The sequence below is a fragment of the Ranitomeya variabilis genome, chromosome 2 (assembly GCF_051348905.1).
Source record: "Ranitomeya variabilis isolate aRanVar5 chromosome 2, aRanVar5.hap1, whole genome shotgun sequence".
Classification (NCBI taxonomy): domain Eukaryota; kingdom Metazoa; phylum Chordata; class Amphibia; order Anura; family Dendrobatidae; genus Ranitomeya; species Ranitomeya variabilis.
Window position 1 is genome coordinate 475208580 of NC_135233.1, and position 27632 is coordinate 475236211.

The 27632-nt window shown below is 39.6% G+C and overlaps 1 protein-coding gene across 5 annotated transcripts in view; it reads left to right on the forward strand.

The window, feature by feature from the left end:
- RASSF7 (Ras association domain family member 7) overlaps window positions 1-27632 on the forward strand; it is a 73498-nt gene that overhangs the window by 29814 nt on the left and 16052 nt on the right. For 4 of the 5 annotated variants that reach the window (XM_077287787.1, XM_077287789.1, XM_077287788.1 and 1 more), the window contains exons 2-3: window positions 23520-23714; window positions 24206-25098. In XM_077287787.1, coding sequence (XP_077143902.1) covers window positions 23612-23714; window positions 24206-25098 — 996 coding nt within the window. In that variant the 5' untranslated portion in view covers window positions 23520-23611. Of the gene's footprint in view, window positions 1-20245; window positions 20480-23519; window positions 23715-24205; window positions 25099-27632 lie in introns of those variants that run through there. The other variant, XM_077287785.1, reaches the window with a different exon arrangement.

The window sequence follows — 27632 nt, forward strand, 5'->3', positions numbered from 1 at the left end:
TCTCCCGAGTCCCTATAATGAGTCCTCTTCTCCCTTCACTGCAGTCGTCACACCTGCAGATCAAAGTCAGAAGTCCCTTTATAGTCCAGGTCCATGGTCTCCCTCCCTGCCTTTCATCATGATCTGCTCTGATGCACGGAATGAGGCGACCTACCTACAGGTGCATCGCGCCCAGAGAGCGAGAAAACACGCCTCACATTTATATTTGTAGTCTTATTTTCTTTTCTTTTTTTTTGTTGCATTGAATAAGTTGTAAAAAAAAAAACACACACACAATGGAGGATCGACGTTTCATAGAATGTTTTGTGGACCTTGAGTTATCTGTAGTTTTCACAGATGGCACTTGTACACATTAAATTCTATGGGGTTGTGTATATGTTCAATATTTTTTATTTATTTTTTTTACCCCTTGAACCGAGTAGTACGCTGAAAAAATTGGAGACATCCAATTTTACTGTTGGATCAAGATAGTCAATGCACATCTATGAAAAAAAAATTCAGACCGCACTCAGATGACATCTGAGTGCAGCCCAATATTCACGGACTGGCAAAATGAAAACGTGGAGAAACTTTATTTTTATTTTTCCCTCTCTCCATCGTACCAGAAAACTGATGCCACTCTGATCTGAATAATCAGATTGTGATGTGGAGGGATCGCTTGTGTGAAGGTTTGGTTCAGATGGGTGTTTTTCACAGTTTGTATATGGACCACAGTGCTCGGACTGACCATAGACACACATGAGGTTGTATATTTGGGTCTGGGCATACTGGTCCTTTTATATGAGTTGTGAATTGCCCCCCTCAGAATGCCAGCAGAATTTTGGAACTTTTTTTTCCCCTTTGGTTTTTCTCAGATACAAAAAAAACTCCACGATGAAAAAAAAAATATATATATGGAAATTGGATCCATCACACTGATAAAATCCGATTATTATTTATTTACTTTGATGAAAAGAAACTCGTGTGAATGAGTCCTTGCCAGCTAAGTGGATGAGATTTTAAGAAATGTTTTATGAAAAGTCTTTTTCGCTGCTGCAGATTTTCTGTTGTCATTCCGCATGGATCCCTATTAACGAATCAGGGGTACACGTACCATTGGTGCAACCTGTGCGGCCGTCCAGGGGCCCAAGAGGTAAGGGGTCACTACCACCTCCAAAGCAGGCGGAATTGTGCAGTATGATGAGTTATTGGGCTGTGAAGGGCCCATATATTGTCCTTGCACAGGGGCCCTTTCCTGTCCTGTATAGATCCCTTGTGCAACTGTATCTGCCACTCTTGGAACCTGAATGAAGAGGTGACTAATCCGGTCCTTGGCACCAGTCCTGAATATTAGTACTGGTAATGACACTATTGGCACCAGTATACCCAGTTGGCATGAGGAAGAACTCTGCAGTTTCTGTTAATAGGAAGAATTTTGCAGGCAGCCATATATTACGTCTCTCTTCAGTGCTGCACATTTGGGGACCATAAACGCTGATTCTTTGGGTAAAGTGTTTGCATTGTACAATGGAGCTGGAAGTCTGGGACAGTGAGATAGCGGGACGTGTCGGTCAGAAAGAAAGGCGCCGATTTATAGCAAACAATAAATGGCTGCTGTCTGTTCTTCTACAGATAGAGGTAAAAATCTAAGTGGGCAAAATATCCCATTATACAGGGGTCTCCGAGCCTTGGGAGCTGTTAAAATATTTATATAAAATCTCCTGCAATTTTTTTTTTTTCTTTTTTTCTTTTTTGTTTCTTTAATATTATCTTGTGCTTGCATTTTTCCGGATGTTCAAGTCCGATTGAGAAGACTGTGTGAGAGAACCCAGAACACTGACACACCCAGAGCGAAGAAAAAGCTACTGACACCTCCCCCCCCTTCCCCCCCAAAAAAAATAATGGCACAATCACTTAGGGTGCGAGTCATTATTGCATTTTCGCCTGTTTTTTGTTCAGTTTTTAGTATTTTGCACTTTGTTTGCACCAAGTTCATCATTGCATTTGCGCCTTTTTTCAAGGTCTTATTTTACATGTTCGCCTGTTTTTGTTTTTTTTATTCTTTTTCGTGTTTGTTTGCCATTGTGGCCAAAGTTAGGGGTATTTAGATGGTTTTTACTTGATTGATCATTTTATGACTTTTTTAAAAAAAAAACCTTACAAAATTTGACTTCAGTCTGGCGCTGGAGTGATTTTATGTGCGGCAATAAATTTGGCCCAATTTTTCCAATATTTTGCAAAACGTGTATCTCTGTTGCTGGACTTGTCTATAAAAGAACTACATGTGCATTTAAGTAGTTGGGGTGTGAAATCCTGCTAAAAAGAAGAAACCTTTGACTATGTGTATAATATATTTGTGTATATATAATATTTTGGCAGATTGCTTCCAAGTACTCTATGATCACTGTCATGCGGATGCTCTTGGTTGGCAGAAAATGTACAAGTTCCAAATGGTAGTAACTAGAGTTGAGCAAATTTTTCAAAATTTGGTTCCGATTATGATCGCCTGTGAATATTGTTTTTGCATTATTCGCCGAACGTCATTAGTCAATGGGAGTAGAAATTACCGAATATGTTCGGAACGATCATCAAACATAAATTCAGCACGACTAGGGTACCAATACAGCGCGAATATGGCAAATTCAGATTCGTCGACCGATTCCCAACAAATTCGCTCCACTCTAGTAGTAACCAATGTAAGAAAAAAAACAAAACAAACATATGGATCCGTTTTTCCACGCTCTGTAACTTTGTATTTTGCTGTATACCTTCCAGTACTTGCTTTTCAGCATAGAAATATCATGCACTTTGTTCTCCAGATAAATCTTTCATGGGGTCAGTGCGGAGTTACCTCTGTGCAGCGTGTTTCTGTGCAGTTTCTGTATATACCACGCAACGTTATTATAAAAATACATTTTCCTGAGTGTTCTGTTCCCACGGGAGCGCTGCTCATTGCCAAGTGCTCGTCCTTCATAATAATGCCTTGGTTTAATGGTTAATATGTGCCTTTCATGTTGGGTGGGGGGAGGAGTAGTGACCTTCCCACTAGTACCTTTCTTATCAGTCTGGTATGTGCTCTGCAGGGATGAGGTCAGTAGCGGGGCCAGTATGTGGGATAAAATTTCCAGTCCCCCCCCCAACATCAGAATATAATGTGATATCGGCAGAGGTGTAACCATAATAAGTGCAGGGGTTGCAATCGCACCCGGGTTCTGGAGTCTACAGGGGCCCAAAAGGAAAAGACTTTTAATTAGGGGCCCTGTTGGAGATTTTGCATTGGGGCCCACAAGCTCCTAGTTACTTCATTGGATAGGTTTCTCTTTTATATTTAGGATCAATCTGGATTTGGGTGATGAATAGGAAGTGGTTTAAACTGGCAATAAAGATTACGGTAGGTTACGGATTATAGGACGTACCTACGGTACTAATTTAACTGCGATTGACTGATGATTAGAGATGAGCGAATTTGTTCGGAAATGATTGCCGAATCTGAATATGCCATATTCGTGCCATATTGCTACCCTATTCATGCCGAATTCATGTTTTGGAGATCTGGTCCGAATATATTCGGCCATTTCTACTCCCATTGACTCCAATGACGTTCGGCGAATATGGCAAATTCAATATTCGCTGCGGATCGTAATCCGAGCTGGATTTTCAAAAATTCGATCAACTCTACTGATGATCTTGTATGGATGCCGGGGATAACTCCATGATGACAGATCCATGACATCAGATCCTTTGTCAACTCAGAAGATAAACTTTGTCTTATTCCTCTCTCCCCATTGAAACAACGACGCCCGCTTTGCTTAATACCTGTATGCATGGTTATCGGGACATTTTTAATGTACAGGACCATAGGTTGGTCATGGACATGACATATTCATCTACAGACTATTGGGAGATCCTGATAGATTTTATGCAATCTGGAAAACCTAGTGACCGGATCCCTTTTAACTTTGGCTGTAGACATGAATATTAAATCTACTTTAGATGACTGAAAAATATCAAGAGTGGAACAGAGAAAAAGTAGAATAGAAACACGCCACCACTTCTGCATTTATCACCCACTCCGAATATTGAACGTGGCATTAGGGCCACTTTTAGTTTTTGGGGAATCTGTTTAATAATTGGAAATATTTGTCCTGTAATAATAGACCTATTTATAAATATAAGGTACGGTATTTATAAAATAAAAAAAATATAAAGTATATGATGCATAATAAAATATTACTGTATATTGTGGTACCTTGTTGTCTTTTTGGGCATAAAAGTATTTACTAAAAACTTTAAAATGAAGGAAAAAAAAATCCTTAATGCAGGTCAATACAGACATTGCAATCCAATCCTTTAGGGAAGGGATCCCATTAAAAAGGAAAAGTCATCTTACATTTCTGAAGGGGAGAAAAAACAAACAGAAACATTATGCCCTTTTTGGGGACTGGTAAAATACCATAAATGAAATGTTCCATGTACAAGGTGTGATATGATTAACACTGACGGTAAAAATTGAGACATGGCCGAAAATTGGATACAGCACACTGATGAAAAACGTTTTTAATTTTTTTTTTTCTCATATTCCAAAAAGAAATATCAGATTAAGGTCTTAGACTAGATTTTATTTTTTGATAGGTTGTGTCCCCTTGTGTCACATATCTGAAAGTGGGCAGGGAAAGCATGTGGGCTTCATGGAGTAACTTGTCATATCTTTGGGGAGCAAAATAAAAATGATGTGAACTAGACAACCTAAAACCGCACCACTTTGATGAACGTGGGGCAATCTAGGTTTTCCGTTTGTAAAAGTTAGATTGTTCTAGTAAATCATCCCAATGTATCATCAGTCTGGAGTCCTGGCCTACGAAATTAATTGACAGGTCTTTTTTCTTATTTATTTATTTTTTGCATACCATTTTTCATCAGTGTGATTTCCATCTGTTCTTGGTTCGTGCAGATTTTTACCATCATTGCTGCACATTTTTTCCTCATATGGAAAAAACAAATAAAAATTGAAGGTTTTCCAAGCTTCTCCTATTAGACAGTGTAAAACGTACTGCAGTAAGGAATACACTATCCTTTTTTGCTTGTTTTTTCATGAAACTATTGACTCGAAAAGGTGATTTATTTATTTATCCACAAATCGGATCAAAATTGAACATTTTTATTGAGCCTCGATGGTTCTTTGATATCAAACTAATATCTTGAAAAATGGTGACTAACTGAATCATAAGGTGTATCGGAAAGCTCGTTTCATTAACTTTCTACATTATTATTTATTATTGCATTAGAAAACCACTAAAATAAAAAAAAAATTGGGGGGGACAGCATAAAATTAACAAGTTTTCGTGGTGTTTTTTTTTTTTTTTTTTTTTTTTTTTTTTAATTTTAGTATTTTTTGTTTTTAATTTTCTTTCCCCGGTGGTGATTTTTAGAGTAGATGTTATGAAAACAATAGCACCATTCATCTCTTTCCGACGGTTTCTTGGAACGGCATTGTCCCCCCTATACAAAAGACCCTTTTAGTGTTCCATACAAGATAAGAGAGGGGGAGAGAGTTTAAGTATTGGGTAAAGGGGGTTGTGGGGGGGGGGGGGGGGGGATACGTTTTGGTGCCAAATTAGAAAAGGAAGTAAAAGGAAACAAAGTAACCTGTACAGAGTATTGGCGTTTTTGCAGATCCTATATAAAGGAAGACTAGGTGGGCTTTATCTTATCTGCAGACTTCTTAGTAGTGTAGTCTTCTTTTGAGTGAAACCATCCACCCGAGTTCTTTACTATATATGATGATAATGGAAAGGTCTCTTTAACATTCTTCAGCTCTCCTGCTAGTAGACATTACTCCTATCCACATTCCTATATGGTTCTTTCTCTGTTTCGCCCCTTGTCCCTTTTAATTCGGGAAGCATTGTCACTTGAGATCAGAAATGTCAAGAAATATCACAAAAGGGTGAAATCTTAATCCTGAGTATCGGCCTCATTACAATAACAATAACATTCCCATAGTTGGTTTCATTGAGAATAGTGAGAAAACAAGGGGGGCTTGTCCCTTTATTGTGATGTGAACACTGCTATAGACCCCAGACCATCTAATGCAATGACTAAAAGTCACATGGGTAAGGGTGACTGATATATTACCGGCATTGTCACGTACTTACTCACCCGTTATCAATGTCCCCTGCGTTGTAACCGTGACACAATACAGGTAATTGGAGAATTTTGAGGCACAATACAAGGGTGATTTGTGGGAAAACTAATGACTTTTACACAGTGGCAGAACTACAGTCCTATGGGTGCAAAATTTGGACTGGGTTCCCAACAGCATTTTGGTCAGATGTCCAGGTCCCTGTAATAATGTCATCTGTCCTGGAGCCTATCGTGAAATAATGTTCCCCAACCTGTAATAATGTCCTCCTTCCTGGCGCCTTACTATAATAATGTGTTCTTTCCTGTGCCATCCTTCCCCCGACTTGTAATAATGTCACATCTTGGCCCCCATCCTGTAATAAAGATCTCCATCCTGACCCCTTACTGTAATAATATATCCTCTTCTGTAATTGTCCCATCTTGGCCCCCATCCTGACCCCTTACTGTAATAATATATCCTCTTCGGTAATTATGTCCCATCTTGGCCTCCATCCTAACCCCTTACTGTAATAATGTATCTTCGTCAGTAATTATTTCCCATCTTGGCCTCCATCTTGACCCCTTACTCTAATAATATATCCTCTTCAGTAATTATGTCCCATCTTGGCCTCCATCCTGACCCCTTACTGTAATAATGTATCCTCTTCGGCAGTTACCTTCCATCTTGACCCCTTACTGTAATAATGTATCCTCTTCAGTAATTGTCCCATCTTGGCCTCCATCCTGTAATAAAGATCTCCGTCCTGGACCCTTTAATTTATAATGTCTCCCACTAAAGCACACTTCTAAAACACTTGAACAAAAAAACAAACAAAATTAAGAAAAATTCTTCTTACCAGTCTGAGCTCCTGCATTGGGCACTGGCCTCTTCATCCTCCGAGCCCATAGGTGGCGGATGGTACATGATAGTGACCTCACGAGCCACCCGCGAAGGACTCGCCAACTTCACCTTCCGACTGTGCAGGGAGCCGGTGGCTCTCTACACCTCAATAGATTTCAACCAAACGTGTGTCCACAGATTCACATTCAACTGAAAACAGCACTGTCACCAGCGGGCCCCCTGACTCCGTTGACATGGTCAGGGTCACACCCTCTGTGACCTTAATCGCTATGCTTCTGCTTTTACATGCAGTAGTCATTTTATATTTTTTCTGGTCTAAAATTGTAAATGCTTTATTTAAAAGCTTTTTTAAAATAAATCCGGTTCTTCAACACTTGGGTCATCATGAGATCCTTGGCGGCGCCCGGACACAACCACCGTTTCCTCTCTACTACCTCAAGTGTGGAACGTGAGAAGATAAATATAACAGATAACTACTTTGCCCCCGAGTTCCGGAATGTATGCCTTGTTCTCCGTAGTTGTCGTTGTCCTGTAATAGGGCCGCTGACCCTCCTACCCACCACTAGCGATTCAGTCCTGCGGGTACCTGTATGGGTGTAATACTTAGGCCGCCGGGCATCCACAATATATTTTCCTCAGTGAAATAGGTCATTATAAAGTCCGAGCAATTTCCTTCTTTGGGCTATCCCGGAAGAAAAATTGTGGACGTCCGTAAAACAACATTTAGAAGTTGCAGGCGGTGTGTAATCTGCGGAGTTATCTTAGTGCGGCCGCAGGCAGAATAACCCAGCCCTTCTGTCTTAAGACAATGGCTCCTTTATGATGGTGCCAGAGGGTGGAACCTGAATTCTGGCGAAAAATGAACAAGAGCTTCATATATCTTGTAGAGTGTCAGTTCCTTTGGTGCAGGTGTAAATGAAGCCAAACTTTTCAAATAATAAAGGGTGACCGAAATCCTATCCTGCTGAAATGAAGCCTCGATGAGGATTTCTGTGCTGGTCAGTATATTCACGCTATGTATACTTTTATATTATTATCTGCTGACTACTTGGTCCACAACTACATTAAAAATTCTGTAGACCTCCAGAGATAAAATCTCCCATGATGCCTTGCTAGATGATCTGCAGTATGGACTTTCCACCAGATGCCCTACTGTAAGACCATGTTCAGATGTGGCAGATTTCTGTGCCGAAAGTCCACAAGAGGACCTCTTAACACGCGCAGCGTTTTTCCTTCCTGCGCTTTTTACAGCAACAGCAAAATTGATTTGTTTTTTAAAATCTCATTCACACAATGATTTTTTTTTCCATACGTTTGTTTTTTTTTCTGAAGAACTCAGCATGTCGGCATGCGATCAACATTTTTAATGGAGTTCTTTAACTTTTGGGATGACTGAGGCTACACTGGGGGGGGGGGGGGGGGAGTTCAACAAAAACATACGCAATTCTCACTGCAGTTTTCCACCCATAACCCTGGCCTAAAATATACAGGTTTTTTTCTGCATGAAAATAAACCGCAAAGTGTGAACATGCTCATATAGTAGAGCACAGTGCAACTGAATAGGGTTTTATGCTGACCAATTGACACAAGGCTGAAAATAGTGTAGATTTCAACCAGCACAACTGTGAATGCAGCTCTGGAAGTACAATACAGACTTTTGACTCGGGACTGCAAGATAGGTGATTTAAAGGAGGTTGGTGGGGAGTAAAATGTTGATGGCCTATACGTAGGATAGGTCATCAAAATGAATGGTGGGGGTTCAACACGTGGTACCCACGCCAATCGGCTGTCATCTTTTTCGAGAACATCTTGATGTCAGCAGCTTTGGCACCTCTATACATTTAGTAGCTGCTTCTGGAACATATATTGGCTGGTCAGTTGGATAACGCCAGTGTATTACTGATTACCTACATGATGGGTCAATACGGTAATTCCAAACAACCCCTTTAATTTACTCTCCGAATATTGGTACATGGTGTTTAAAAGTGGATATTCCTTTTAGTTCTACTTGTGAGCGCAGAAGTATTTGTCTAGTTTCCTTGACCTGTCATTCTTGACTGTAAAAACTGCTTCCCTCCCATGTCAGTGCTTTACTTATGGAACGAAAGTTGATTTTTTTTTCTTTGTTTTTCGCTGACTGGAATGTGATTGTTCAAATCTACAAGAATGTTCATATGGAGGGGAACAACGAGGAGCAGATAACGGCGGTCCAGCACAACACTCTCTGCTCAACCTGTTTGACAGGCTTACCGGCAAAGTCGCTTCGAAGGCTGTGATCACAAAAAATGAACTCGCAGGTGGCATCTGATCTAACCACACGTTGACTGACTGCTTAAGGCTCTCCAAACATGAGACCATGAGAAGTCTTGGAAGTAGAAGACAAAGGTCTTGTGTGTTCATTAGTCACCTAGCGCTGAGTACAGAGAGGACTCTTCAGGAACTGCCGAGGAGCACTTGTCCGTCGCCAAGTGTTGCGTATATTTACTCAGATTGGTGGCCATATTAGCTTTCCCCTCCATACACGCTGCTGCACCTGAACTTGGCATACAAACACACACGTTTCATAAGTTCTTCAAAGTCTCAACTCCAACCCCATTGTTTATACAGGTAGCCGAGTCCATCTGATAAGATTTATTTCGACCAATGGGCCAAAGCAATTAATGCAATGGTTTAAGTGGACTGACCGGTAAGGGCCAAAGGTTGATCGGTAAGGGCCAAAGGTTGATCTATAGGTTTAATCAGGGAATGACTTATTATTTAAATCAGGACTTTGTGTTTTTATTTTTTATTTTTTTTTTTTTTAAATTTTTCCCTTTACTCACAATGTTCATCTTTAATTCAAGCAGTTTTCACAATCACCACTAGGGCTATATTTTATCTTTCTGTTTTAATAAATTCACATGTACATTAGCAGCAATGGGCTGACCCAGAGCCGGTCTTGTATTGCAGCCTCTAATGAGTGTGTTCAAAGAACTTTATAAAGGGAGTGGGAGCTGTGCGATCACCTATTGTGATTGGTGGATCCTGTGCTATCAGCTGGGTTACCTGTCATAGCAACCCTGTCTCTGATGATAAGGAACCTGCTGGAAACACTTCCTCTAAGGACAGGAAGTATGAATCTAAAAAAGCCCCAGTGGCCAGTGTGAATATCGCAGGATTTCTAATTTTATTTATATTAATTCACATCGTGATATGACAAAAAAAAATTGACATTAAAAAAATATGTAACAATTTTTTTTAAACAGTAGGTCATTCTGTGATAACCCACATTATAAAAGAAAGCATGGAGAGATTATAAAAGAAAGCATGGAGAGATTAACTATCAGTACACTGGACATAATACCATACTAAACACCTCTTCTATCATGTTAGAGCTCCGACCAGTAAAACAAAAGCTGGGTTTGATGTTGCAGCCATAAGAACGTGAGGCTGGGTTCACTTGTGTGTGTTGGAGGATTTGTTGCAGATTATGTCATATTCTGCAGAATAAATAACACAGGATGTTTAACACGTTGAATGTTTTTTGGCTGCACCACTAGGATGAGATTTTCCACAGGCAGAGTGGCCGTACAGGCAGAGTGGCCGTACAGGCAGAGTGGCCGTACAGGCAGAGTGGCCGTACAGGCAGAGTGGCCGTACAGGCAGAGTGGCCGTACAGGCAGAATCGCCGTACAGGCCAAGCCTTAAGCTCAAAAAATGTATATATACATTTCCTGAAAAAAAAATCAGATGCTTAAAATGTGACCACACTAAAATTCAGTCATTCATCATATCAGCGGAATAATAGAAGGGAGTCCTCACAAAATGGAGGAAAGGAAGACTTTTTCAACACCCATGGGCCCCTTCCCTTTTCCCTGAGTCGGGTGACTTTTTTGTCCAAGCAAAAATATCCCATATGTTAAATTTGAACATCTGGAGAGAAAAAATAAAAAATGTCAAATTGCTATTTTTTTGGTCAGGTTCCCTTGCCGCAAAGAAAAATGGAATAAAAATAAATAAAAAAGTTTGATATTGGACCTTAAAATGGTAGCAGTAAAAAAAAAAACAACAAAACTATAGCGTGCCCAGAAAAAAACCTACACTCATACAATTTACCTGAAAAATAAACAAAATTTATGGCTCTCAAATTATATAATTTTCTTATCCTGTAAAAACCAAGCCCTCACATGGCTGTATGGATGGGAAAATAGAAAAGCTTATTGTCTTGGAAGAAAAAGAGTAAAAAAAACTAAAGTGGAAAAAAAATAAAAATTTCCTTTGAGGTTAAAGAAAATTTGCTCAATATGTTCACTGTATTGCAGAATTCTACAGTCAGTAACGCGAGTATTTTGGCACGTTATTACGGTCTATGTATTCCTTCTTCCATTAATTTCTTTTCGAGCACATTACTTCGTATAGTATTGTAATGGTTTCTACTCAATAGCAAGACGTCTTCTGGGTTGTAGTAAATTGAGTATCAGACTCCAGTCTAGTCGTAGAGCACCCTCAAGGGACTTGTGGTTCCACGTGGAAATTGAAGACGTGTGACTTGTTATCTGGATTTGTAATAACAGATACGGAGTTGTAGCAGTGTTGCCTTTGGAGAAAACAAATACTGTGGTTTGTTTCAGCCCTATGAGGAAATTAAGGTGCAGGACCTTACAGGGGTTTTCCAAGATTAGGAAATCAGATTTAGGTCCACGAATAGCGCTGTGCCTGTTCATGGTCTTTGTCTGGGTTTGAAGATTGGTCCTATTCACTTAAATAGGACCGAGTATCTCCTCCAATTGCTGCTGCTCCACTGATTCTGGAACAGTTTTCTTTTTTCTTTTGTCCCTCACCATTCCAAAGTTATGCCCCCTGGTAATAATGATGCCGATTTTCCTTTTAATCAACTGAATATATGGTACGGAATGTCTGTGGGCGTGGCTATGTTTTGATTGGCCAGCCTGAGAAGTGAAAAAGCAATCAAAACATGGCCACGCCCACAAATAAGTTCCATGCTTTGTTGTTTTATGGACAAATTTACATCTTTATTTCCAAGGGCTATAACTTTGGAACAGAGGGGCACAGAATAAAAAGAAAAACTGTTCCAGAATCAGTGGAGCTGCAGCATTTAGAGGAGGTGCTAAGTTTTAAATGTTAAAAAATCCTTTAAAATTCCTCTTTTAAATTGCTTTTTCTGCAATGCCAAACACAGCCAGTGCTCCAGAATAGCAATGTTGTTGGAAAAGAAGAGCTCTTCATGATTTGGATGATTTCCTAAGCAAACTAATATTCTTCAAGGAGGACTGTTCCCGAATAAAATGCTTGTTTCACATAAAGCAGTAGATAATAACATACTATATGACTGTATTAATGGGGATGATCACTAAGGGAATTTATTTTCTACAAGTCATATTAATGACCCCCTTTCTTTAACCCATTCACATTACGAGTATAGGCGGCTTTGTCAGTCTGATCCATCCCTGCATGAATGTTTCTCTTGATGTAGCTGTGAGATACATTTGATTGACTGTAGTTAGTAAGTGCCAACATTTATGTGCTTTGTGTCATGGCAGAAGTCCAGAACTGTCTTGTGACATTACCTTAGGTGAACTCGAATAGTGATAAGTGTTAGCATTTTCTCAAGGTAAATTACAGTTTGTGCTGAAAAGCTTGGTATGTCTGCTGGCCCAAGTTGCATAACATGAGATGTTGGTCCTAACTGAGGTAGCGCTTTAGTGAACCTTATGTGTTACCCTGGAAGTGTTGAGCACTGGTTGCAGGAGGAAACAACTATTTATGATCATTTTTATAGCGCCATCATGTTCAACAGTGCTGTACAGACATCATCATGACTGTCCCCATTGGGCCTCACAGTCTGAATTCCCGATAAGTAAACCCAAACACGGGGAGAACATACAAACTTCTTGCCGACGTTGTCCTTGGTGGGATTTGACCACAGGACCCAAGAGGTACAAAGCAACAGACTAACCACTGAATGGACATGAGTGGGTTATGTGGAAACCTCCAGTGGCTTGTACATCTGTTAGTGCCAGTTTTCTATGTTCTTCATAAGACTTGATATATCAAATGAGATACTTTCTCCCCTCTCCGCTGGAGAGCTGTGTGCATCATCCTCTTAGTTTTAGAGATGGCAGTAGGGAAGGCGAGATCAGAGAACGCTGTCAGAACTGAGCAGGAGCAGATTTTTGGATTGCATTTTTTTTTTTTTTGTGAAGATCACTCAGCTCCAGAGACCCTTTAACAGCAGAATGGTAGAAAGTTTTCAATGAATTTAGAAAGTTGCTTAATTTTGCTTTTAGAATGCAAATGAACAATAAAAAAAAAACCTCTATTTGAAGGTGCTCCTATGGTGTGGCTCTTGGTGGAATTTTCATGAAGACTTCAGAAAAAAAGTGACCGCTTAGTTGCCAAACTGTACAGGTATTAACAATGAAACTGCTTTTGTCTGGAATCCATCTGTAAATCCAACTACGGGCAAAGGTGTGTTCACGTGTTTAGGTTTTTAGGTGAAAATTTGGACTTCAAAAACCTAAACGTGAAAACGCACCCTAAAATTTGACCATACAGGTAGCCATCATGACTGCCTGAATTTCCATAACCTGAAAAATCGCTCGTGTCCCCAGCCATAAATATTAATGAAAGATATTATCCAATTTCTAAATTCACAATTACAATAGGCATCTGCGAAAATATTACCAAGATCCTGATCCTATCCTTTAATCTAATAATATGAGGGTCCTGAATTAGGGAATACCCATCTATTAACTCCGAGTTCCCAAATAGAGTAATGAAACACTGGTTTTCTAAGGCTAGTTTCACATTTGCGTTTAAATCCGCAGCGTTTAAAACGCATCCGCAAGTGGTGGAAAAAACGCATGTAAACGTGTACAAACGCAGCTTTTTTTGACGCATGCGTTGATGCATGCGGTTAAAAAAAGCCACGTTTGTACGCGTTTATTCCTGCGTTTGCGTTTTTGGTACGCATGATGAGAAATTTCACAAGAGAAAAATCAAGATAGACACCGCCAATGGGACAACAGAGGGCGTGTATTATGACGAAACGCGGAAGGGTATAAATGCCCCCCAAAAGAAATTCATGAATAGCTGGTTTTTGTTCATTCTGCTTCACAAAAATCGGAATAAAAAGCGATCAAAAATGTCACGTGCCCGAAAATGTTACCAATAAAAATGTCAACTCGTCCCGCAAAAAACAAGACCTCACATGACATGAAATTATAGCTCTCAAAATGTGGTAACGCAAAAAATATTTTTTTAAATAAAAAGCATCTTTTGTGTGACAGCTGCCAATCATAAAAATCCACTAGAAAACCCGCTATAAATAGAAATTAAACCCCCTTCATCAACTCCTTAGTTAGGGAAAAATAAAAAAATTAAAAGTATTTATTTCCATTTTCCCATTAGGGTTAGGGCTAGGGTTAGGGCTAGGGCTAGGGTTAGGGTCAGGGTTAGGGCTTGGTTTTCCTCCAAGATGTAGCCTGTCTGTGTCTCGTCTGCTTCAGAGTCTGGTGAGAAGTTACCTGCAACTGTCCACACCCTCCCTTTATCACCTTGATGGTGGGGGGTGGCTTATCAGTGTCTAGACTTGTTTTTCTCTATTGAAACGCATGCGTTCAAAAACGCAACCAAACGCATGTGCTTAAAAACGCATGCGTTTACATAGACGGCAATGCGTTTTTTTGTCGCAATCCTTGCGCAATCGACCGCATGCGTTTCCTGGCGGCAAATAGACGCCTCTAGAAATTACTACAAGTTGCATTTCCGCGCCAAGCCGCAAACGGCAAAAAAACGCATGTGTCGTCAAACGCGGCAAAACACGAGAAAACAAAAACGCATGTGTTTTTAATGTTAAATATAGGAAAAACGCATGCGTTTTTTGCGGTACAAACGCTGCGGCAACAACCGCAAATGTGAAACCAGCCTAACCTATACACAACCATCCAATGTGTATGTGGGACTCACTACTCTACCCATCAATAGATGTCAAGGGTAAGAAGGGCCAGGCTTGTTGATATTTAACATGCCTGAGCTTTTGTTCTCACAAGAGATAGTTTAAATCTATGAATAAAGATTATGGATTTCTATACCTGCCGTGAAATCATCACCCAGCCCAATAAACCTTAGAAGATGGGTAACCTTGCAGTGACACAATGGCTTGAGGTCTTTGTCACAAAAACAAATTGTATTTAAATGAAGCCATTTAGATAAAGTATTTACTGAGCAAATACACACAAAAGCCCAGGTTTATCATCTGGATACAAAAGAGGAAGATAAAGTAGGGCTGTTTGTAGAAGCTTAGGGACGTATCCTATAGATCAGTCACTTTCCGGTCAGATGTGATCGGATACCACAATGCCGGGTACTGTATCTTTGTCGTCAGATCCATCTTATCATCCCTCCTAATGAAAGTAAACACCAAAGGCAAAAAATCCATTTCCATTCTATAATTGGCCTTTAATTACTCGAGTAATTGGGACTAATTGGCCTCAGAGCCCCTTGCTCAGCACATAGCTTCTTTGTCTCCCCTGTTAAACAATATCTGGTAATGAGGTCACATCGATGAATTATTTCTCGCTCTGTAAATACCACGTAGGAAATTATGTGTAAGAAAAATTTGTTGGGAAATGGTGGACCTCGCGGAGGACCTGGTGCAAAGTATATATATAAAAAAAAAGACCTTAGTTGTAACCTCATGCTTAGGCAGTGGATAAAAGTTGCAGATTTTGAGGATAATCCTTTTCAGACAGCAAAATTGTGCAGCCATTGGCCTCCACGAACAGTTGGGGTTTTGGCACCCAAAGCTGTAGTATGAATGCCTAGCCTTATGGCTTCTCACTTGTGGGAGGAAAGTTAGGGTATGTTCACACTCTGGATTAAAGATGTATTCCTGCTATAGAAATCCGAGGCTGTGATCTCAGATTTGTGTTCCCCCATTGGCTGATCTCAGACCTAACCTATGTTCAGAATAGGGGTCCCTCACCCCGATCTCTCTTGTTATGGCTGGTGTCTGACCACCAGAGAATGGAGAGATGGCGAAACATGTGGCAACTCTTCCTGTTCCTTGCTATAGGCGTTCCATATACAGTCAACCCTCGGCTACATTTTGGAGATCCCATAGTAATGAACAGAGAACTGGTGCCTGATCTGCTATCCCTTCCCCTATTTCGGATGGAATCTGACTACCAGTGAGCAATCGAGAGACCCTCGGTTTGGGGATAGGTGCAAGAGTCAAAATGTGGAACCTGCATCTTAGAAAACATTTTTTTTCTACACTACTTCTATAAATATTTTCCCAGTATATATTACATACCAAAAAAACGAAAGATTTTTTTTCCTTAAAAAATATATGGCAGTAATACTATTAGTACATGAAGAAAGAAACAAGGGGGCAACCAGAGAAATAATTTCCATATATAATAATTTACAGTATGTTTCATACAGTTCTATTGAAAGTAAATTGGATATGTCATTAATGTCTTATGAGATGACTCATTTGAGATCAAAATGTTAGTGAAATCTGACATGTGTGAACGGACCTTTAAAACTGCACTCGGATTTGTGCCTATGACCTTCTCCTTAAAATGTATAGTTCTACATAGAAGACATGTTACAAGAAAGTCAGCACTTTTTTTTTAAATAGAATATCAAAAAATCATTGTTAATCGGTTGCTTTCCATGACTGTGTGGATGTTTAGGTCATGTTCACATGTTCAGTATTTGGTCAGTATTTTACATCAGTATTTATAAGCCAAAATCAGGAGTGGGTGATAAATACAGAAGTGGTGCATATGTTTCTATTATACTTTTCCTCTGAGCCACTTCCTAAAAGTCTTATAGGCTCACAACTATGTTATTAGACATTCCTCGTAAATGACTTATTGTTAATGGTTGTGCAGAAGCTGAGCTGTGATTAAAGCCTCATTCAGATGTCCAGGTTTTTTTGCATACATGCTGACTGTTTCAGTTTTTAACATCCGTGTAGCAAAAAGAAAAAATTCTAATCTCCTTCTACCCAATAAACAGTAAAAATACAACCAGCACTTGGGTGATGATATGTGGACGGCATCCAAGTGCTATGCATTTTTTTTTTCTGACTCATTCACTTGAATGAGTTTGGTTAACAAATCAAACTAAAATTTAACAGTTCTGGTTATTTTATTTTTATTTTTTTAAATAGATGCTGAAAATTCGGGCGTGCAAACAACACTGATTTGAAAAATGTATGTAAAACACAGATGTGTGAACAGGGCCAAACAATGGGTAACTGATTTTCAATGATCTTCTAATAATAATTTCAGCTGCCGCGATGAAAACTAAATCTCCGAGTAGTCATAAATACTCGGAGACCACCCGAGCCGAGCGTGCTCAGGAAAACCCGAGCAACGAGTATACTCGCTCATCACTAATAATAAAGCTTAAGCTGCTGAGATTTTGGGAATGAGTCACACCTTGGCCACCCACTAGCCATATACAAACCCAGTAGCGGCCACGGTCAGACGAGGACCTCTGTGTAAGAACAATATATGTGCCCTATGAAGTCTAATAGCTCATTATAATGCACAATTTCACCTGCTTTGGAGGTGGTAGTGGCTAGAAATGAGTGAACATCGTCGGCTCCCTCCTTAATCAGCAAGCTATAGTGCTTACCAAAGGAGCTGCATCGGGAACCCGGATACCTGCAGCGCTCCCGGTAATCGGCTGTTCCGAGACGCAGCTGCATGTGTCATGGCTGTGCTACAGTCACAACACATGCATGGAGAGCCTGTGTGTTGTGACTGTCACACAGGCGAGACGCATGCAGCTGCAGTGCCGAACAGCTGATCATCAGGAGAGATCCAGCTATCCTGGTTCCCGATGCAGCTCCTTCGGCCAGCGCTATAGCTTGCTGATTAAGGAGGGAGCCAACAATGTTCGCTCATCTCTAGTAGTGGCAACCTTATCACTCGGGCTCCTGTGCGGTTGAACCAATGGTATGTGCAATTCTCAACCACCGGTTAACATTGTACAGCAGAGGGTCATAGTTCATGACCTCAACATACACCTGCTCATTCAGTCAAGTCTACATGTATTCTCAGTAAGGAGAGTGGAATAAACCTCTGCCAAAGACCTCTGGCCAATTTATCTCCACTGAGAACAAAATGATTAAGCATATTGACATCCATCCTACCACCTACTTCTTTCCACCAATATCTGCCCTTGCAGGAGGCTGAACACCCTGATGCACAATATTTGGTTGGTTGATCTTGCTGAAATTGCTGGGTTTCAGCTAGTGTTTATCTTCTTAAGACAAGAATTGGGAAAACTTAGCTGGAACTCAATGTCTGGTCATCTCTAAAAACCTAACTGTATAACTACATTCTTATTCATGTTTCTTAATGATAACTACAATGCTCGTTCACACTCAAACAGCTTAGGAAAACACATGATGACTGAATTTACATGTATACATAATACTCTTATTGTTCTACTAGAAACCATTCTATTGAGATACCGTTGGGAGATGTACTTATAGAACGATACTTGAGGGGCTTTGTCATGTACAGGAGAGAGTGAATACTTGGGAGGATGTGAAAGTTTCTGATGTTCTCAGTGTCCTTGCTTAGACCACAGTTGGACACCTGTCCACAGTTGGCTAGTTTTCTTATTCCATTGATTTGTTTAACGCTAGGGTCACACCAGCATATCACAGTGTGATCCGATTCTCTCGGATGAAGAGAAGATGGAAAAAAATGTCTCAATCTTCTCAGATGTCATCTGGGTTTCCTCCGATGTTTTCCACAGACTCATTGACTTGCATGGCCAAGTGTGATCCAATAATCGGATCCAACTCAGGCATTGTGCGATCTTCTCTCTTTTTTTTTTTTTTGTTTTTTTTATCCTTGGACTGGCTTTGTGCCAGGAAAAAGTCTCAGATGTGCCCAACCTCATAGAATAACATTGGTCAGAGTGAGTTTTGTCAGATCCCACTCAGTCCAAAAATGCAGTCAGGTGCCCTAGCCCTAAAAGTGTCACTAGGGTGAGGGGTCATCTACCTTCTGCATCATTGAATGAGTCCATCCCAGGTAACCATACTATCATTGGACAATAAAACAAAGTTTTAGGGATCTACCCTGTTTACACAACTGTTAGGAAAACTTACTTAGAAACTGTTAATTACGGTAGTTTCTTTCAACAAGGATTAATACTTAGCGTTTATATGTTCTTTTAAGTTGTGTTTTACACGATCGTATACTGAAGCGTCCAACCGGTTGATCAGAGTAAGGTGGGTCTACACATTTCAGTGTAATTAGCGCGAACATTTTAAAAAGCATTTGTAAATGGAACCAATTTTTAGTACGAGTCTGAGTTCATCAGAACTTTTCGGCCATGATGCAATCCAAAACAAAGTCATGCCTTTGCACAGTAGTATAAAATTATACTGTCCTCTCCAACCATTGGGTTGCGTTCACACATTGCAGCAGTATTCCAAATATGAGAGGAAAATGTTTCTGGTTTCGCCTCCATATCGTAAGGCAAGGTTTACACCATGTTTCACCCTACATTTGAGACTCCATCAGGGGCTTCCATCTAAAGTCCTGAAATAAGGGATTAGCATGGAACGTCCTGCAGAGCCAGTCGCTTTGTACTCCATCTGGCCTTCATACCTTTTTTTTTTTAATTAATTTTTTTTTTATATGGGAGAAACAAATGTAGTCTGCTACGCTTTTAGGTCTGCCTTCAGGAAACAAAAAATGATATACTAATGAGAAGACAGTTTTGCTGCAAAAAATATTCAAGCACTTGATTCACATTGGACATTTATGTTTACAAGTGACAAAATTATATCGATTTTCAGTGTGGAAAGAAAAAAACATCCATTAAGGAAGGCATAATGTATGCACACTTTTATGCAATTTTGAGATGGATTTTTTGCTGCAGATTAAGCACTTTAAATTGCAGGAAATTCTCTAAATTGGCACATCTGACCTCTGCCAATAAAAAAAATTTTCTGCTATGGTCATTATTTAGAGAGTAAGCCCTGGCGTATTATGTGCATCCACAATAGTAAACCGATCTATCTCTGCAAATCCACCTTGACATAAAACCAATTTTACCTGTCCACTAGTAGCACATGGATAATAGCTTTGCTGTGTTGGCTACTATATCCTCTTTGTTTAAGAGGAGGTGGATCAACAAGTCCAGCAGCCACACCCCAGTCCCGTTTACCCTGAAACTGGGGAGGGAGGAAAGAGAAGAGGGTGGGGGCTTAATAAAAATCAGGCTTTCCAAGGGGAGACTGAGATCCATTTTCAGGCAGGACAAGTAGCGGGCATCATCTGACCCATAGCTCCTAAGGACTTTATCTCAACGGAGGAGAACATGTTCTTGGTGTCTTAGGCGAGAATAACCGATCCTTGGAAAACTTATATTTAAAAATATGAGATGTTCTGGAAAATCTAAGCTGGACAGGTCGATGTGTGTCGACGTCTCGTAAAACAGGTGACTCACCCACGAGAAGTATCTGAGGAATCTGTAAGTATGCTGCTGGAAAAAGAGTTCTCAGTAAAAGATTTTTAAAGTAATTCTTTCCTGTATAATTATTAACCAAAGCCTCACTTAATTCTACAGCAAATTATCAGTAATGGATGATTATCCGTTATATTGTAATAGTTAGGGCTGATTTCCTCCTTTTCCTCAGACTCAGCGAGGCTGACTGTTATTTTCTATATTGATGTCTTAATCTTTGACTTTAAACCAAGGGTTTGTCTAAAAGTTAAAAAATAACTTTTTTTTCTTCCAAAAGTGGCGCCACACCGGTCATAGCCTCCTATGACCATACTGCACCACTTCATGCCTTTAACTTTATTATTTTTTATTTATATTTGTGTGTACATAGGTGTCTTTTTATCATATTTTCTTTTTTTTTTATTAAGACCACAAAATTCACTAAATAATTAATTTTCAATTGTGTTTTCCTTTCTGTAACAATTGTTTTTATATCAGATATATGTTTCGTATTTTACATCGGGGAAGGACTAGAAACCAAGGTTTGGACTTGCTGCAACTTTTTTTTTTTTTTGTGTGTATTTTATTCAAATTTTTCAATTAGTTCCACCCCATAAGGTCTTCTAAAATACCTTTCGGATCATTTCAACATTTTAAATATATTTTTATATTTACTGATTTCCTCTGTAACTGGAGTTGGCATATTATCCCCAGTTACAGGGCAAATGCAACCTCTTATCTGCAGTAGTATGCCGATCTGGGTCTGCTAACACCCAGCAGCTTGTGCTCCCTTTCAGCACCCGGCGTTCACTTGAAGAATCGCTGTTTGTGCTTCCTAAACTGTATGCTCAGTGTTAATAGAGGAACGATCAGGAAGGTAGAGATGGTAATAAACCATGTCTGCCTTCCCGACGGTGAGTCCGGTATCTCTGACGGCTAATTCCTCACACTTCCATCTGTGCGATCTCCATGCTTTGCGACGATATTCTAAAATGTCCTTGTAGAGTCGTATGTGGACCGCCTTGACATCTTAAGACGTTGGGTAGCCCGCAAGTAGTGAAGGAGCATTAAAGCGTAATCTTTGAACCCTAGTTTACAAGTAAGATATCAAACCTCTCTAGAGCTTAATTTATACTAATTGGGAGGTACACCAGAAATACTTTCAGATTTCTTTATAGTTCAGAGCTGAAATCTCCCAGAATTGTTTAAAGGGGTATTCATATCTTAAACCTTTATGTCGTACCCACTATGTAAAAAGTCACTGCTTGACACATCTGGCAGCGGCTTATGCTTACTGAGAACAAACGGTTGAAATCCAGGTCAGGAGGCCACTCTAAACAATAGATCCCAAAGAAATCGTCCAGTTTGTTTATCTAGTGTGGATGGCCAAGTTCACTGTCCCACTACATTATAGGAACTAAGACACTGCTCGAAATGTATCTGTCAACAAGATTTGTTGACCGTTTCCACTAGTGACCAAGAAAACCAATAATGTAGCTCTGGACTATAGCACAGGCTGTAACTTGGGATAAGTTAAAGCAAAGTGTTCACAAAGTTACTCAACTTTATATAAAGATTATATCTGTATAAACCGTAAATGGTGTTTTATGGTGAGCATGTGCTATAAATATATCCTTACTCGTATTTGCAGCATAATTATCATATTAATTGCATCGATTATATTTCCTAAGGGATTGGTTCCTGCTATTGCAGCTTTTTTTTGTGATGACCTCATACAATTCATTACCTTACATAGCTGCGTGTGCATTCTTCACATTGTTTTAGTATTTCCATATGCAAATCGCACCATTAATACATGTTTCTCTTAGTCATTTAACCCATTCGGTGCTTTAAAAGTTATATACGTATTGGAGGTCCTTTAAAAAAAAAAATAATAAAAAATAATGATATATTAAATATTTAAATTTCTGGGAAAACAAGTAGTATAATTGCTGGGGGTCTGCTGCAGGATTCGAAGAACGGTGAGCCCAAAGTCCCCGATATGAATGGAATCGTAGTGCACATGTGCGACCACCACTTTCATATATAGTGTATGAAGCAGTGGTCGCACATGCTCACACACTCTCTCCGATCACACAGGACTTTAGGACCCTTGTTCTTGTGTGATGCCAGCAATCGTACCCCCAATAATCATACATTTACCACCTACTGTACCAAAAGTTTCAGAATTTACAACAAAATAATTGTGGCTTTTGATTTATGTTTTAGGCTGTGTGTGTGAACCCTCATGGGGTCCACTATTGTGATGCCGTTACCCAGATCTGATTGCATGAAAAACATACAGTATTGAGATTAATAATCTGGTGCCCTTTCATATGGAGAAATGATCTTCCCTTCATAGCATGACATGGCATTGTGATGTCACATCCATTTTCAGCCCTGTATCTTATTGTATATGTCCTGTAATGACTCGATACCATGAGGCACGGTGTTGTGTACATACATAGTTATATATACCTTCACTTGATTTGCATGTCATGTCTCGGGATTTTTCTATGGTGACTCATTGCCTCTCCTCCTGTTTTAACAATTGCGCCCATCTTTCCTTCCACCTTCTCCAAGTTTTTCTGTTTATTAACACATTCCTGTGTCAAGGTATCAACACGTCACTATTTCCACCCCATGGATGTCGATAAAACTACTTCCTCACGTGGAGTGTGTACATAATATTGTCTTCTAGAGTGCACAACGGTACTTATCATAGTAGAGGAAATAGTATCCAATCTGTTCTGAACTCCAAAAATTGATGATGCTTCTTGTATCAGCATGGAATCACGTAAACCTTTACAGTAGACTTTAGTTTATGAAGGACCCTGGAGTGGGACGTGTTGCTTCTCAGGAATCCTAAACTTTATATTCTCTGTTCCTGCCCCCTTTATCTTTGAATTTCACCAAATGAGTACATCTTCTATGATTTATATAACTTCATAGTTCCTTGATTGACCAATAAATTAAGGCTTCCTAATCGAAAATGAGAATTTAACTATGTTGGCACAATGTTTCTGTCCTTTGGATGATAAATTAACTCTTATTTTCTTCTCCTTAGGTTTACATCTTGGGAACTGTGATGAGATACTAAAAGGACCATCATCCATTTTGCCCAGTCGTCTTTGCGGCTCCAAATCGTCTGTCTACATCATGGAATTAAAAGTTTGGGTAGATGGGGTACAAAGAGTTGTGTGTGGGGTAACGGAGCAGACATCCTGCCAGGATGTGGTCATCGCCTTGGCTCAGGCTATTGGTGAGTTTTGGGTTTTACTGTTTCTGTGGCCATTAGTCTTGAATCTGTTGTAGACATTTTTTTGATGGAGCAATTCTGTAAAGTGACATAAAATGTGTAACTATCTAGCTCAGCTTGGGAGTGATATTTTATGTACTGTAAGTTCCATAGATTCTAAATCACAATGGGAGACACCGACAAGTCGAAATTGGCATAGGACCTCTGTTCTCCCAATAGGTGGCAGTCCCAGTGGTGGAACCTGCACATATCATGCATTTATGACCTAACCAATGGATAGGTGGGAGCACCTATCTATGAAATAGTTATAAACCATCCAATTAATATTTGACATTGGTTTTATGGTTTGGGGGTTTTGCTATGTATTAAACACTCTTGAAAAGTTGAACGAATCGGCTTCTATGCAGCCGATTGTTTGTTTGTTTTTCTAGTTTTCAGGTTTGGCTAGTCTAAACTCTTGTTAACGTTCTAACTTTGCTTTTACTATATTACAGGTCAGACAGGACGATATGTCCTTATCCAGACTCTAAGGGAGAAAGAAAGGCAACTTCTGCCTCATGAGAAACCACTGGAATTCTTGTCCAAGAGTGGGCAATATGCCAACGATGTCCATTTTGTATTAAAGCGCACTGGACCCAGCTTAACAGAACGCCCCTCTTCAGACAGTGTTCTTCCTCCTCCAGAAAGAACTTTTGTCCGGTCCAGTTTGCCTCTTAATCCTCGAGCCCATAGTACAGAAGTTACAAAGTCAAAAGAACCCAAAAAATCTTTGACTTTTAATTTGGGACCTATGAGTTCAAATGATATTTTGCTTAAGCACAGACAAAAGTATCAAAATGGCACCACCGGTAAAGACACTGCCCAGAGACAACCAACCAAAGAGGAAATATTCAAGCAGGTGCTGCAACAACAAGAGCAACTTAAAGCCCTGGAAATGCAAAATTCCTCCATCGGCAAGGACATTCAAACATGGGAAAGGGGCAGAGCTGGTGGACCTCACGAGGAGGATGACGAGATCGCTTATTTGGAACGACTTATCCGACGAAATGATGCTGAGCTTGCAGAGGAAGTGTTCTGGATGGATGAACTCGAAAGAGAGAGGCTAGATGAGCAAAAAAGGCAAGATAAAATTAGACAATTACGAGCTACAATGGAGGATTACACCCGTAAAATTAAAGAACTGAGCGAAAGGACTGAGGCCTTAGAGCAGGAAATTCAAAAGGAAACCTCAAAAAGAGTTTTAGGGCAACCCAGTCCTGCTGATATTGATGAAATGGTAGCAAAAATGAGAAAAGAATTGGAAACCAAAATTGGACAGAGCCAAGAACTGGAAAGTAATCTATCTAATGTGGAAAGAGCTTGTGAGGAGGCCAGAAGAAACCTAGAGGTAGGCTTACTGCTTATCTGTAGTAATGCCAGGCTTGGCTTATGCATGTGAAATGCTACAAGGCTATTCCTTTCATATGGACCTTCTTTGTCTGAATATTCTATTTTGACTGACTCAAATTAAGCTATAACCATGATAGAAGAGCATGTGCTCAATCAAAAGGACATAGACGACGGGACGTTGTATTTTTCTTTGTATAGAATGAGATTATAGAATAAAAGAATAGTTTATTCTCCTCATTGGTATTTTCTAGGTGAACATGACATGTTCCTACATTACACAAGATTAATATTTTGGGAAATTGTTAATCTGTCCATAGAACATTGTAGGTACTTTGCAGAACTTGTCTGTTCCTTGATTTCAATGAATTCTCAAGAGACACAGGCCAAAACTTTTTCTTGCTTTAAGCTACGATTTCTTAAGTTATTGGTCAAACGTCAAATGTTTTGTTTGTTTGTTTCTTTGCCCAATGTAACAAAAGTAGTGTCCGATCCTCTGTGGATTCTACGAGATCTGCAGAATATTGTGAAACACAAGATTTTCACCTACGTTTCACCAGCAAGGCTCACTATTTAGTATTTGCCCTTCGAATAAAATATTTCTAAAATGTATCAAGGTCCGTTTGTGATGGTTTTTGGTTTAATCGTTTGTGCTCCTAGGAGTACTTTTATGGCGTTTATTTTTACCACCGTAATAGTGATATTTAGTTTAAAAAAATATTTCCACATCTACAAATGGAACGAGATAGATCTTTTGATGTTTACAAAATAATCTCAGTATTTGCTCTTCGTCAGCAAAAAATAAGATTGAAGTGGCACCTTCTGTTTTTTGGGGAAAAAAAACCTTTTTTTTTTATTAACTCAATTACTCCCTCTTGATAATTCTTAAAATACAAGAGCTGGGTACTGTGAATGACAGCCCTTCTAGAATATTAGGTCAGTAAAAGGATGTGGCGAATTAAAGGCTAAAACAGTTGTTTTGTTTTTACAGACAACAAATAAATAAATCAACCAATCTAACATTTACTAAAGTGTGACAACCTCTGATTGCAGATATGGTTATGTCTGTTTGTGAGGATCCAATCACTTTCTGGTGTTACATGGATCTCCTGGTAATATGGACTCCCATATTGGAAGAATGAGATTGTGTGTGTGTGTACAGTACAGACCAAAAGTTTGGACACACCTTCTCATTTAAAGATTTTTCTGTATTTTCATGACTATGAAAATGGTAAATTGACACTGAAGGCATCAAAACTATGAATTAACACATGTGGAATTATTTACTTAATTTCAGTTGTTTCACACTTTTTTGTTATGTATTGTATTCTAGGTTCTTCAAAGTAGCCACCTTTGCTTTGACTGCTTTGCACACTCTTGGCATTCTCTTGATGAGCTTCAAGAGGAAGTCACATTGTGTACAATGTGACCCTGGCTGTACCGACATGTGCCCAATTTTCCGTGTGTGAATACAGCCTTAGCCTTCTTTAATAAACTGTTGTAATAAACTGCTATTTTGTCATTGTGGGAAAATATCCATGTGGGCAACTTTTCATGCATGCAATTTTCCTGTGGGCATTCATAGCTGTAGGCTTTTTTTCTGTGGCCATTTTTCATGGAACTAATATTTTCATGTAACTGAACAGAGGGCCCCCAGAGCCAATGTTACTGATGGGCCCTTGTAAGCCCAGTCCAATAAATACTGCCTACACTGCTTTCAAACAATCTATATACAGGACTATTGCTTCTCCACGCTTCTCTGATCCCCACCCCATACTCAGAAGAATACAAAGACAGATTGTTTTAAATTTAGTCGGTAGGATCAACTCTCCTAACCCATTTTTATAGACATGTAGGTACTAAAAAATTGAATAAAATGATATCTTGATATCTGCGATCCGATGTTTTATTCCAGAGAAATCCATATTTTTCTTAATATGTAAATGAGCTGTTAAAATCTTTGGGCCGGACATAGATCTTCCTGAGAATCTGCCTGCAGAGCTTATTATAATGGTAGTACTCGTTACCAGAGTGAGACAAGTAATGACTGACAATCTGCTCTCCTGATCTACATGTCTCACTGGTAATGTCCTTTGAAGGTAGATTCTCATTAAGATCTATGTCCGGCCCATAGATCTTAACAACTCATTTATATATTAAGAAAAATGTGGATTTCTCTGGAATAAGACATCGGATCACAGATATCAAGGTAGCTTTTTATTCAACTTTCTATGACCTACATGTCTATAAAAATTGGTTAGGTGAGTTGATCCTACTGACAGATTCCATTTAACCCCTTAACGACCGCCGATACGCCTTTTAACGGCGGCCGCTAAGGGTACTTAAACCACAGCGCCGTTAATTAACGGCGCTGTGGAAAAAGTGAATAGCGCCCCCCAGAGTCGGATTTTCTCTGGGGTCTCGGTTGCCGAGGGTAGCCGAGACCCCAGAGAACATGATTCGGGGGTTTTTTACCGACCCCCGAGTTGCGATCGCCGGTAATCAACCGTTTACCGGCGGTCGCAACAAAAAAAA